Here is a 14,910-nt window from a genome sequence, read left to right as displayed (position 1 = left end):
GGGCAAGGGCCATAGCCTGGCACCAGATCATACATGAACGTCATAGGTTCAATCTATGGAACCTCCAGACAGAACTAATCCTGCCTAAAACTTTGGAATATGTAAATTTCAAATGAAATTGATTGCAGGTATATCACATTAGGAATCACACCGTTCTGTTCCAAAAGAAAGGGGCTGCAGACTTGTCCTTCCATTAATAGTCCACAGGTAGGCATAACTCAAGGTTATCTGCCGCTCTTACAAGGATCCAGTGATTTGGTGGTTCAGGAAGCAGCTGTTTTTTTTAAAAAAAAAAGTGCACAAGAGCATTGTATCATGCAGATTGAAAAGGAGAACACCCAACATCCTTTTGATATCTAGGATGCACTTAACAAAATGAAGGAAACTGCAGGTTATAATACCATAGCTGGGATCCTATGAGACCCAGCTATGGGTCTCATGGTGTCTCCAATTTCTGCAATTTCCCTCCACCAGCAGCCACTTGAGCTGGTTTGTAAACCATTCCAAAAAAGACCCTTTTGGCAGTGCAAGAGGCGTAGTAGATAGTGGTATTGGAAGCCCTATTGTACAAAGCTTTGTGTGCAAACCAATGAGATTAAATATCAAGTTTTCAGCGTAGCCAATAGAACTAAAAACAGCAAGTACAACTGCAGGAAATGAAAAAGTGAATGCATTTTGTATACTAAATAAAAAAGCCATGCTAAAAGATTACTTTTCTCTTTAACCTTACTTACTTGCTGGAACACTTTATAAAGGAAAGGGAAGCAATTCACCAACAGCAAAAATGTAAAAACTATCAAACAGATTACCTTGGCAGGCGTATCCCCTTTCTTCATAGCCAGCGTTACACAAGCACTTTCCAATAGGAACTAGCCATTCTCCTTCTGTACTGCAGTACATCTTGGGTGGGTCTTCCTCTTTGGAATGATTAACACAAGAACCGCGCACTTCCACCAGTGACTGGGAATCCATAGGGACTGTATCTGGAAACATGGCCAGGTTCTTTACAGTGAAAGGGCACTTCTTGAAGTACACTCGCACCGACACTAAGGCAACGCACGCACCCACATCTTGAAAAGCCAAGTAAAACCCTTTCCTGCTAACAGGTCCCACTTCACGGACCTCTGTGTTGAGTTTAAGAATCCGATCCCCAAGATCCATCTGAGTGAAGCTCTCGTCGGCAGCAATGGTATCAATCTTTGTAAACTGATGTTCTCTAAACTTGACGGAATGGTCATCATCAGACTCCATATAATACAGGTTAAAAGTTTCCTTGCAAGTGCCCAGAACTAGTGGGATGCTGTTACAGTCCCGCAGGGTAAATTTGAGTTCCACATAGATCTTCTGAGCTGAGTTACGTGCTATCCAGTTTGTCCTCAACCAATTGTTCTGACTGTGGTCCATAACGTTGCAAACCTGATACGTCCTGATTGGCGTATAGTTCTCATCAACACCACTTATTTCTTCCCACTGAAAACATAAATAAAAGGATAGTTACTGGAGAAAAATAGTTATAACAGCAAGCAGATGACACAACTCTCTTCAAAATGTCTCACAATACGTGGAATGTGGGTAGGAGCTTGCAGGTTTGCAATGCACACAAAAAAATAACATGACTGTACCAAAATTTGGGCACTTAAGCATGCCCAGAAGAAGGCAGGGATAGAATAATTCGCCATGGCAGGCTGGGTAATGTTTGTATAGAGGAGATGTCTATCACATTGTTTTCTACCAACATTCTGAAGTAATATAGTCTCAAGTGCACAGCATTACTTTTTTCTGAACATTTTGAAACATTTGGGGGAATTGGGTGCAGACCAATCTTAGAAACCTTGCTCTGGAGACCCAACAATCAAGCACACCACAGCTGCAAAATATTTATTTAATATAATATAATATAATAATATTTTTATTTATAACACAGCAAAGTTTTAAAGAAAATAACATGCCACCATAAAACAATTTGGAAGCAACAGATGCAGCTGTACAATTAGATTTACCATTACCTACTTAAAAGAAAATACTGAAAATAAAAAGTTAATGATAAAGGGTATGAGGATTGTAATGGTAAAACAACAAGTGAAGTTATTTTCAGCTGGAAAATAGCCTGCAGATGAAGAGCTAAGCACTCCCCAACTTGAAATTAGCATCTTCCTTCTGCTGCATTTCAATAAAAGGAAGACGCCTGAAGACTGTTCATGTGTTGCTGGTACATGATCCTGGTGGCCCTTCAATGTTTTGTGTAAGTGAATACACTTCTAAGGCCATAGCCCAACACCGCACTAAGCAAACTTAAAACCTCTGAGATTTATGGATGTAAATGCACTTAATTCGTTGTCGGACTTTTGGCTTTCTAATTTAGAGCAGCACAAGCATTTGTGCCATCTGCTTCTTTCTGTAAAAATATATCCATATGCATTGCCTGCGTGACAATAGGTAATTCAGGACACTTGGCTCTGGACTAATTGCACCTGTTTTAGATATAGAAAGTCTATTTTGTGACATACTTTGCATATGTGTTTTATTTGAAAAGCTAATCATTTACTTCTCTAACTGCAGAGAACAAATTATTACATTAAATGAATGGGAATGCACTTTTGTCCCTACTTACTAACATGCAAGCAGGAGCAAAAACCATGCAATTCATTCATGAGTGAAATCCTTGGGATTAATGGAGAACTGTGATTTGGAGTCAAGATTAGGCATGTCTAAATTCTGAGGCCACTGGTTGAAAGATGCAGTGTGAAATTAATGTTTACTGGGCTCCTCATGTTGATGGTAGATTTATGGAGGCACTAACCTGGTGGAAGTTTAAATTCCTTCTGCTTTTCGTGAAGGTACATAATTCTTGATAACTGACACGTTTATGTTTTCAGGGGAGTTCAATTTAAAGGGTAATTTGGCCCAGCTGTATCTCCCCTATCTTTGTAGATCTGGAATCCTTTTGGGTGACGTGGTTATATAACAAAGCTATAGATTGGCATTTGGTACATTATTAGATACGGACAAGATACCCAACCCTGTCTCAGCCAAAGATACATCAGCATAACTTTCTCAGCCCAGCTCAGCTGATGGGGGTGGAATGGGAACAGGACAAGAGAGTAGGGACTTTGGCTGGATCCTAGGCCTATTCAATTACTTGGCAACCCAGCACAGAACAGTATTTTTAAAGGCTTGCTATGCCTATTACACAGAGGAACACGGGTGGCGCTGTGGTCTAAACCACAGAGCCTAGGGCTTGCCTATCAGAAGGTTGGTGGTTTGAATCCCCACGACGGGGTGAACTGCTATTGTTCAGTCCCAGCTCCTGCCAACCTAGCATTTTGAAAGCACATCAAAGTGCAAGTAGATTAATAGGTACTGCTCCGGTAGGAAGGTAAATGGCGTTTCCATGCGCTGCTCTGGTTCGCCAGAAGCAGCTTAGTCATGCTGGCCACATGACCCGGAAGCTGTCTGCAGACAAATGCCGGCTCCCTCAGCCAGTAAAGAGAGATGAGCGCAGCAACCCCAGAGTCGTCCGTGACTGGATTTAACGGTCAGGGGTCCCTTTACCCTTTATGCCTGTTACAAAGCACAGCAGCAGTAGCCCCAGCTGAATGAAGTTTGGATCTGGTGTAACTTTGCACTCGCTTAATTTATACCAGCTTGCTTTAATGCCATCTCCTTGTGCTTTATGCCAGCATGCTCCCCAACAGCAGTATTGCTAATTTCCCCCAAATCACCCTTTTAGTGAATTCACATATAAGATGCACGTACATGCAAATGGATCCACTTCCAGTTCTGGTTGCAAGTTGGAGCCCAGCAATGTATTGAGGGCACAGATTCCACCCTCCTATTCTAAAGCAGCCATTCATTCATTCCTAAACAGCCTTTTTTCCCTTTGAGTAATTTTGGGTGTTTTTAACAATTCTGCAGTTTGTCAGTATATCTTTATATCAACACATCTGTGCATCATTTGTCTGCATCTTGAAGACAATCTGTTTTCAGAGAGCAATTATGTATTAACAGAAATCAAAACAGCCATCTAAATTTAGCTTTCTAATAATAACTAAGTTTGATTTAGAATTATTTTATCATTACATCATTAAAAACATGAGTGGCATGCAGTGAAATACAATATACACCTTTGAGTGCATTTCTTAGACCTTCAACATGTTCAACATTTTTCATTTTGCCACGCTGACACCGGGGGGTGAATACTGAGGTCTAAATTGCATGACAAACCAAGTATCACCAGTATATACCTTCTGCACAAAGGGTTGCATTGAGCTATTATCACTGCATTAATTTGTAATGAAGACCAAATTGCCTGTAAAATTATAGAAGAATGAGATTTCAGGCCATTTGCACAGATAGCAAAACACCCAAACTAGCAGTTAACACTGAAGCATTGCTCAACACAACATCAGGTTCCAATCTTATCTGTAATAGATAGATATCATTTGCACTCGTTTCCTGATGGTGCAACACAAATAATTTTGCAATCCCTAAAAGAGCTTTTAAGCATTTTAAAAAACTGTTAATGACCCTGCTGTTCTTAATGCTGAAATTGACTTATAGCCTTGTGTATTCCTATCTTATTATGTGGAGACATTCATTCATTATTGATAGGGATTTTTTATGAGACTTCATGCCCTAGCAGCACTTTCAATCATGTTCCCTCCTGGTACACAATGGAGACCGCTTGATCAATTGGGCTCATGCACTTGAGAGACCAGAGTGTTTAACTGCCCCACCATCACAGCAATCATGTATGACCTCTCAACTTGAGACACGATAAGTCAGGAACCATTTAAGAATCAGCACATGTTGCTTGTATATTATTATATGCAAGCCATTCAAAACTACAGAATTCCTGCCAGGAATTCTTGGATCTGTTCATAAGAAAATAAGAAGAGTCCACTGGAACAAACCAAAGACCCATCTAGTCCAGCATCCTCTTCTCATATTGGCCAACCAGATGCCTATGGGAAACTAGGGAGCAGAATATGACAAAAAAGCACTGGTTTTCAGCAACTGGTATTCAGGAACTTTGCTGCTTCCAACTGTGTAGATAGAGCATAGTCATCATGGTTAGTAATCAATGTCATCAATAGCCCTTTCCTCAATTAATCTGTCCAGTCCTTTTCACAGAATTGTAGAGTTGTGGTGTTGGAAGTGATCCTGAGGAACATCTAGTGCAACTCCCTGCAATTCAGGAATAAGCAGGTGGCCCACACAGGGATCAAACCCAGCACCAAGCTCTAGACAAAGATTATCTCCCCCATCAAAATATAAATTTTCATCAGCCCATTAGGCTGGCCAATGGTAAAAAATGACTGGAGTTGCGGTCCAACAATATTTGGAGGCCAATCTCTGTTGTAGGTAGATCAACAGAAATGTTTAACATTAGCAGCTATCACAACTATTTAAAATACTCTCGGGATTTTGATAGGAGGAAGGCACAACTCCCATTGAGATTTAATAAAAACAGTTGGTTTGGAGATGTCTTTTTCCACACTGAAAGATTTAACTGTTTTCACAATTTGAAACATATAATCCTTTGTACAGGATTGTACATTTGCCATGAGCTGACAGCATGTGTACCTCCAATTATTTCCATACTCATGTCAGACTTATGTTCGGATAGCAGTTGGTGACAAAATATAGACTGAACTAAACTGAACCTGACATGTTCACAGAAAACATACTGCGAACATGCGGCTCGGGGGGGCAGGGCGGGGGGAATCAGAAGAAAAATGACAATTGGATGGGAAGATATTGATATAATATGAAGATTGCTACATGTACTAACAAGCTCCAGATATGCTGTTGGAAACAGACATATCATCCAAATAGGCAATGTGAAGAAGAAAAATTGCATGGCATTCTTGTTGTCAGTGTAATTACTTTACATCACCTTATAAACTCACAATGGCTGAGGAACTCTCATGTTACAGATGCCCTGCATGAGAACAGTATGCATTTTCTGGGTGAATACAAGGGGATTGTTCATATCACTTTGTGGTTGCCAAGCAATTGCCCTAACAAATGGTAAACAAAAAGGACAGAACCCTTTAATGCCGTGACTCCCAAATGTTGTGTCAGGACCCACCAGCGGGGTGCAAAAACCTTGTGGATGAGCTGCCAGGCAGCCTGCAATGACTACCAGAGACAATGCAGCCCTAGGATCTAATGAATGCATGATGTCAGGGTCAGAGGTGAAGACAACAGGTGGGCACCTCAAACCAAGATCAAGAACAGATGGACTGGTTTCGTTTGGCTTAGTGGAGAAATGGAGGTCTTTGTGGCTTTCACGAGAGGCACAAACCTAAGAGATTCTAACCCGCATGGCCTTTTTTCTGCTAGAAAAAATTTCCTCCCCGATTCAAAACACCATGTGCAGTGTTTTTGTTTGTGTACTGGGACTTTTCAGAAGCCTTTTGGAGACACAGCCTTCTGAACAGACCATCAAAGTAACATCCAGCTATTTGTAAATTTCTGCACAGAAGGATTCTCTCCCCCCCCCCCCCCACACACACATATGAAACAGGAGGGTACGGGGCTGCGGGGCTGGCTAGATCCTGACCAAGTATTTCCTCATGCCTCAGTTTTCTGAAGTAGGTTACAATCCTTCTTTTGGAATAGTGAAATGTAAAAAAAAAGGGGGGAATGACTACAATTTCAGTTTTAATACATCCTACACTTGAGAAAAATTCAAATCTTTCTAAGGAAACACATTGATCAATGGGGAACAAAAGTGAGAAACACATGCGAGTATGAAAGGACCGAAGGACATCATCAAAAAATACTTGAAATTCAGGGTCATTGTAAACTTAGCAAGGGGAGGGGAACCTTAGATTTTTACATTCTTACTGCCTGAAACAAAGAGTGTGGTTTCATCAAACAGGTGCACAATATATCATTTCTTTAGTCTACCCTGCTTTTCAATCTGAATATACACAATGGAACTCTCAAATGAATACATATTATCCTATTGTCATTTTAAATACCATCAAATGTACAGTGAGATTCCTTAATGCTACACTAAAATAAAACTGTTAAAAAGCACCAGCTGGCTATATCAGTAATGGCTTGCCTCCAAGTCTCAAATGTCTTATTTATATACAATGGAATTCTGCCGGCTGTTTAATATTTAGAGCTAATAAATATAATCAGCACTCCTATGACTAAAAAACCGCAAACACAAATATGCTTGAAAATCCATCCTAACTACAAATTTCACAATGACTGAAGGTGTGTGTGTGTGTGTGTGTGTGTGTGTGTACACACACAGTTGATAAACATGAGTAAGACATACAAAACTATGCATTTGATATTTTCAGTTGCAAAACTAAGCCGTCTATATATCTATAACACAAAGAATGAAGTGGATTCATTTATTGTACTGCCAATAAGAAACAAAGAAGATTATCCATCAGTTTCAGCAAACTATCAAGAAGTGCTTCCAGTTACAAAACCAAGCACTTGCTCATTAAAACAACACCCATACCGGCTCCCAAAGCAGCCTGAAAACTTCCATTACTGTCTGCATGACATGGCTCACAAGACATTACCAAATGACTTCCACACTCATTTGAACATAAAAAATTTCATATTCTCAACTGAATTGGGATAGGAAAAGGAGGAGGATATGCTCTGGTCTAATGTACGCTTTATAGCAGGGGTGGCTAACCTATGGTCCTCCATTAGTTGTTGGCAGTGCTATTTTTCTAGAAAAAGAGGTGCCGGAACTCACAATGAACACCTCCCATGTTCTCTAGTAATGGCAATGGTGCCCACTGGAGAGTTGCCAGAACTGAATTCTGTCAAGTTCTGGCTAAAATAAAACCCTGGTTGTTGGACACCAATTCCCATTGTTGTTTAGTCGTGTCCGACTCTTCGTGACCCCATGGACCAGAGCACGCCAGGCACTACTGTCTTCCACTGCCTCCCGCAGTTTGGTCAGACTCATGTTTGTAGCTTCGAGAACACTGTCCAACCAACCAATTCCCATTAGCCCTAGCTAATCAGTGGCCAAAAATGTTTGGAATTGTGTAGTTCAACAAAATCTGGAGGACCAAAGGATAGCTACCCCTGTCTTCAAGATTAAGCCATTATTGGTTTGTTTGTTTATAAATGTTGTCATCCATCTGCCTTGGGAGACATTGGAGAGATGTGCCTATGGAGGTGAGGTTAGGCTGATGTAAAGTTGCAATGCCAGCTGTGGCTGCAGAGACCATGCAGGAGAGACATGTCTTGTTGCAGCTGGGGCAGCTGAAAGCTCCCAGTTGTGTCCATCTGTTTATAAAGGAGCAGCCTCAAAAGGGACAGTTGCAGTTAGGGGGAAATTGCTGGCTATACTTCAAATCACAAACTGATTTCAGGTTGGGAAGAGAGTTTTAAATTGTTTGGGATGACTAATTAGAAAATCTATACTAAGTAAGGACAGAAAGAAGAGGGAAAGTTCTTATTACTAAGTGGTGAGGAAAACAGGAGGTAGAAGCAAGAATAGGTTGAAAATGGGCAGACATTGGAACTTTGGGGAAGAAAAATTAGTGGAAAACTAGAGCTTTTCAAAAGCTTTTGAGATAGAGGACAGACATCTGAAGGCAGCCCTGTTTAGGGAAGCTTTTAATGCTTGATGCATTACTGTATTTTAATATTTTGCTGGAAGCCGCTCAGAGTGGCTGGGAGAGCCCAGCCAGATGGGCGGGGTATAAATAATATATTATTATTATTATTATTATTATTATTATTATTATTATTCAAAAAAAACAAAAAAACTATCAATGAAGCAAGCACTTCTGAAAGCACTTCCCTGTTCAGCTGCACATTGTGAAGCAAAGCCACAGAATCCTGATCAATGCTATTGTTGCTGCTCCATGATCACAAAACTTAATGTACAATGAGTTCAAAGTACAAGCTAGTGGGTTGTTTGTTTTGGTATCTGTATTTTCAAGTTATCTATATACTGGATTTCACAGGATAAAAAAAAAAATCTAATCAACTCTCACTAAGAAACTGATTACAGATTGCATCAAGGTCAAAAACAAATTAGCTAAGCACCAGAGATTTTCCCCCCACACACACACAGTATAGCTCTAAACAAAAAATGTAGCCCTGCTGGGAGCATGTTTCTACAAGTGTGTTTAACTTCTTTCCCCTGTGTTTGAGCCTGCAGAAGGTGGGGGGAATCACACAACGATTTCATTGTTTGCCTTTTTGATGAATCGTGCCTCCGTGGCAAAACTACAGACATCATGAGACGATAATGAAAGTCTCTATTTGCACACCGGTCAGACCTCTTGTAGGTAACCATACAATCTTCCCTCGTGCCCTGCTTATGACCTCAGCGGCAGACCAAGAATCCTCCTCCAAGGATAGGAGGTGGTTTAACCTTCAGACTAGTTCAGTCCCTTGGGATCACCCCAGCCAAAGGTTAGCCTCTGAGTTACTACATGTCAAATTATTTGTGTTTCTGATAAAGACGACTCAATCTCAGGGGCTTGAGACAAGACCACCACACTCATTTGACTTGAATTAAAGTCTCAGATGTCAGAAGCTAGCCCCATATACTGTAAGATAAGGAATGCTTTTTTAATGCATAGTGGCTATTGCATATATTTTCCCTTTCTTTCTCTGCCTGTCTGAAATGGCAGCATAAATCACTTGCTCTCCTTAAACAATACCTATAGCTTGAGGACACATGCCAAGAGTCTGCATTTCAAATTGTCAAAAATTCTTATTGCATTTGTTTGTTGATAAAAAACCCTGAGCTACAGTCTGTCACTGATCAGACAGTAAGAACCCTTTCTCAAAAAGCTTGTATAAGATCCCAAATCTTTCTCTATAGCACCTAACTTGGATTGTATCACAATCCCTTGAGAAGGACACTGAGCACAAGAGAAGGGGGAAATGCCACAGGGTATGTTGTTATTATTTGGGGCAGGATACAACTCCTAGAACAGGTTTATGGGGTGCTGGGGTGGGGGGAGAGAAGAGGGAAGTCTAGTTATGCAAGCAGACCTTCCTTCCTGCATGCATACCCAACTTAGCACTATGTTGAATTTCATCCTTGATTTTTATTCTGAACTTCCTCAACACGTTTATTTGTAAACAGGTCACCTGGAAGATTCCCAGAGCATTCAGGACTCCCTCCAATTCCCTCAGCCAGGCCAGAGCCTCTGAATGGGTCCCCCAGCTTTACAGGGGTACCACTTACAGCCAGTCCAAACCATCAGATCCCTCTCAATCCACTGGTGACCAGACTAAGGATATGACCCAACAAAATTCTCCTCCAATCTTAGTGTGTTTGACTCTTCCCCTTGATGTCAACATTTCCCCTGAAACTTGACCCCCTTCCAGCTGTTTTCCCCCCAGGGGATTCTAGACCTATATGTATGAAAGCAAATATTGGTGTAGAAAACTGGTAGGGCTAAAAAAAAGTAACAGTGGAGCAGAGGAGATGTTTCAAAAGGGAAAAGCACCTGGCTAAGGAAAGATAATGTATCCCCTTTTCTGCTTGTTGCAAAGCAGCCCTTGATGATGTTTTGCAGTGGTGAAATGGCTGCTGAGTTACTGCTACAAACTTGCATGCCATTACAACACTACAAATCTGCATTGGCTGCCATGGAACTTATGTGGTTTGCCTATTAGGTTAAAACAGGATTCTCTGCTCCTTAGAATATAAGCCTCATTCCCAATTTCTGTTAATCTTATTGCTTGCCTTACCAGCAAAGCTCCTGGTGTGTTTTCTCTGAAAGAAAAACCAGATTTTTTAAAATAAAATATAAAATAAACTAATAGAGATTAATTAAATATAGGGCCTGATCTGCAAAGAATGAAGCTGGCATCTAGGAAAAGACATTAGCCGGGCTTCCCTGGCCACTGTAACATAAAAGCCATTCTAAATATAGGGTTTTTAAAAAAGTGTAAAGAGGTGTGTGTGGTTAGAAAGAATTCAAGCAGTTGATAGATAATACGGCCTTAATTGCTTCCTTTGGCTCAAGAGAGCCCTCTGGCTACTGAATTCTAGATTTAACCAATCTATGTTCACCCTGTAGCTTTTTATCACACAATGCTATTACTGGGACATTTAAAATACTGAACGGCATTCTGAGTAGTAGAATGATCTACCGTGGCAAAGCAATCACATTCTTGGCAAATTTCAAGTGCGGGTAAGGGAAAGGGCACTTTGAATGTATCTCTGTCTTGAGTTGAGATGCCTGAGCTCGCCAAGGCTCAGATTAACTCAGAAATAAATCTGAGACTTTCCTAAAAATTGGGAAGATCTTGGATAAATCCCCCAAGCCAATCCATGGCACAGAAAAATTACCAAGTAGGGGAAAAGTCAGCTAACTTTTCCCCTACTGAATATGGGTCCATTTCATGGTTTTTGCCCCTACAACATCTTAATTTCCTCCTATAGAATGCAATGGAGCAACATCACAAGGAGGAAACTGGAAGGCCCGGGAAGCTGGCAGTTCTTCTTTGGCTCAGAGTTTAATCAGAACCAGAGAAGCATGTGGAGGCTTGCAAAGCTAATTTCCTTTGAGGTGTTCTTTACCAAGCCCTCAAAGAACTTTTCCACTCATGGTTCAAGAAAACCTTTGCATACGTCTCTGGACTTGGCACAAAAGACATTCATGTGGGAATCAGATATAGTTTCTCTTATCCCTGAGAGCTATGTGACTCCTGTGTTCAGTCTATGTGGGACCTCTGCTTATATGGACTTGTTGCTTAGTAATGAAGCATCAAAACTGGATTGCAGAAAGTTGAGCCAAACTGGCCCTTAAGTTACCTTGATCATCCTCTTTCCTTACTTCTGGAAAATGCCTGAAGTGGCAACATGCACACTTTCCTGAGAATATGCCTGCAAATTATAGATGCTCAACTAGCTCACACATCACTATGTGACTGTTCAACAAAGATGGTCAGTTTTAAGATCCGCTTTTATGTTCCTTGGGGTTCTGTCCCAGCAGCCCAATTCCAGACCCAACCCTACTAGAACTGTACTCTTCTATGGCCCAACACTGAGAGAAACTAGTGAGATGATATTTGTAAGGACATAAGCCAGGTCACTAGATAACACCAGGTTCTCATAACAGGAAAATTGCAAATATCATTGCAGCATGTGTTTTTAAGATGCTGCCCCTTTTGCAAAAGCTTCACAAAAACCACTCCGCTGGGATTTCTCATTTACTGGGTTTCAGTCTGGGGTCATCCATCACCTCCTTCTTTGTCATGTAACAAGTGTGTGATGCCTTAGTGTTTACTGGGTGGGGGATGCAAGGTGACAGCACACAGTCACACAGCCTGTTTGTCAGTATACAGGGGGAAATCACAAGAAGTAGCTCCAGCTGTCACGTTAATTAAGCATTGTTTGGCTTTGCAACTGCTCTGACTGGTCATCACCATGAACATTCAAATAAAAGGTAGAAAAGAGCCTGTTGGAAGGTCATGTGATAGATTTGGGGTAGGTTTCAAGAGTCTGATTCAAAGAACCATTCCTACATTCACCTCTCAGAGTGAGACAAAACAGTGCAGTTCACACCAAAGGTTGGATTCACTGCTTTTTGCAAAATGGTCTGCAAGATTTTCACACTAGGCTCACCAAGACAAAAGGACCAAATGAAATGCATCTCATTACCAGCTTAGTGCCTGTAAAGTTCCAAGCACCTCCACTCTATTCTTGCCCTAAATTCCCAGAAGCATCATCTACCAAGGGGACTGTCCAATTCTGTTAGGTAGTGTGATTGGGATGCATAGTTTGGGGGTGGGAGTTGTTGTTTTTTAACTTTCTAGATGACCTTGTAATTCCATCCCTGTGCACTCTCAAAAAGCCAGTTAACCAGTTTCATTCATTTTCTATCACATGGTCCCATGCAAGCCCCCAGCACACAAACTATTAAGGGCTGATTCTAGCTGTACTCAGGATGCATACCCAAGTACAATACACATGCCTGCTCCATCAAGCGTGAAGGACATGCCTGCAAAGAATTAAGCATGTGATCTCTTTAAAGAGTTGGAAGCAAGACTCCAATCTGTTTCTGACAGCTGACTTTGAGTTTTAAAAATAAAAAAATATAGACACAATCCTGCCCAATTACAAAATGTCAAGCGAAAATAAGTCCAAACTTAAGAGGTATTGGTAATCTCTACTAGAGCTTGTGCCACATTCTCTAACTCATATGCTTTGCAAGATTTACTTTCAGAACAATCCAAGTATTTTACAAATTGCATTAATGAGTAAGACAGTATCTTTGGATGGCAGTGGTCATCTTGAATTTCTAAACTCCCCCTTCCCCACCCAAAAAAGGTGAGTATTGGGTGTTTTAATAGAAAATATTAAGTGTGTTATCATGGGGTTCCCGCCATCCAAGATGGTAGAATTAGGAGTATTATCTCTTTTTGTCTTTGACATCAAATATTTCATAGAGTATCAGTTGTTATTCATTTCAAATGTAATATTTGTACATTGGGTGTAGGTCCATGCATGAAAACGCTTTAATGATTTTATTCTATCTATCTATCATCTATCTAGCTATAATTGGAGGTAGAATATATGAATAAGCTTTCAAACTGACCCATTTTCAAGACATCCAGTACAGCAATAAGTATGCACAATGCTGTTGTACCTATTTAAAGCATACAAGGTTAGGAATGGAAACATTTGTCAATGGCATCAATGACTTATCCATTTTGCTGGCATAAACTGACAATGTGTTTCAGAACCAATCTGGTTTCTCTGCATATTTATGAACTTAAACCTAGATTGTTGAACACTACCTTTTCAGCAGAAGACCAAAATGAAAACAAAAAGTGACTATCATTCTTATTAGGATCTTGTAAAACTAAAATATCCTCTGTACAAAGCATGGGATAGGAGGAAAGGAATGAGCATGGCTGAAAAAGGGCTTCCCATCCCCCCCAAAGAAATTTCATAACTGAGATGGAATTTAAAAAACACACGTGCCATGCAGTGCTGTGCCAAAGGCAAATGCCAATACAAATCTGTGAAAGACACGTCCATAGTGGTAGTAAAAACTGCATAAATAGATGAGTAACATTTCATATCTTGGTTACCCATACAGAAAGGCCCATTTCCAAGTTGCAGGAGGTCCCCCCCCCCCCAGATCTTAGAATATTAGAATATGCTCATAGATTAACAAGACAGCAGCAAACAAGTTTAGTGCAGAGTAGTGGCTTAGAAAATGAATTGTGAAGCGAAGGGGTTATCAGTACAAATCTTGCCACTGCCATGAGCTCCCTCTTCAGCCTCAGCTTCTTCTCAGCTGTATATATGATAAATAATACATATGCTCCATGCAAGATGGGTGTAATGATTATTGATCCATGCAACTTATAGGATGGCTGCATGGATTCTTCATACATTAAGAAGAGCTATATGCATGTAAACAGAGCTGATATATGGGGGTGTCAGCATGGTGAATATGTGTTTTTATTTTTTTTTAAAGTCACTTTCAAATCAAAATACTTTTTTAAAAAATATTTGCATGGATTTAATACAAAGGACTGGCTTCTAGATGCCTTGCTACATTTAAACTGTATTAGTTTTTAAAACGGAAACCTTAATCTGTCCCCCCCCCCTTTGTTTCTTCTTCTCCCGTACCCCCCCCCTTCAATTTTACAAGGATATGAAACATCCACCTCCTCATTCCGCCTGGGAAGGCTTTTGAGGCACTTTGCATAAATAGGGCTCTAACAGCCTTGCAATTATTAGTAATTTGAATCAAGTGACCACTGCAAAAAAGGTTAAACTTGGGGAGTAAAGAAGGCGCAGCAACTAATTAATATGTCAGAAAGGTACTCGGCTCTTTCAAAGGAGTTAATGAAGCCTGCAGAAGACACATGTGTGCCTTTTGTAGCCAGCCCTGATGCAACTTGTGCTAGGTTCAGATCTGTGAG

The 14,910-nt window shown here is 40.6% G+C and overlaps 1 protein-coding gene across 5 annotated transcripts in view; it reads right to left on the bottom strand.

Annotated features, from left to right (window-relative positions):
• Nucleotides 1-14,910, bottom strand: part of EPHA3 (EPH receptor A3) — a 205,277-nt gene that overhangs the window by 131,986 nt on the left and 58,381 nt on the right. For all 5 annotated transcript variants that reach the window (XM_081002658.1, XM_081002659.1, XM_081002660.1 and 2 more), the window contains one exon: nt 810-1,470. In XM_081002658.1, coding sequence (XP_080858784.1) covers nt 810-1,470 — 661 coding nt within the window. The remainder of the gene's footprint in view (nt 1-809; nt 1,471-14,910) is intronic.

This window comes from Podarcis pityusensis, assembly GCF_964106645.2.
Source record: "Podarcis pityusensis genome assembly, chromosome: 4".
Lineage (NCBI taxonomy): Eukaryota > Metazoa > Chordata > Lepidosauria > Squamata > Lacertidae > Podarcis > Podarcis pityusensis.
This window is presented reverse-complemented; position numbering and strand designations above follow the sequence as displayed.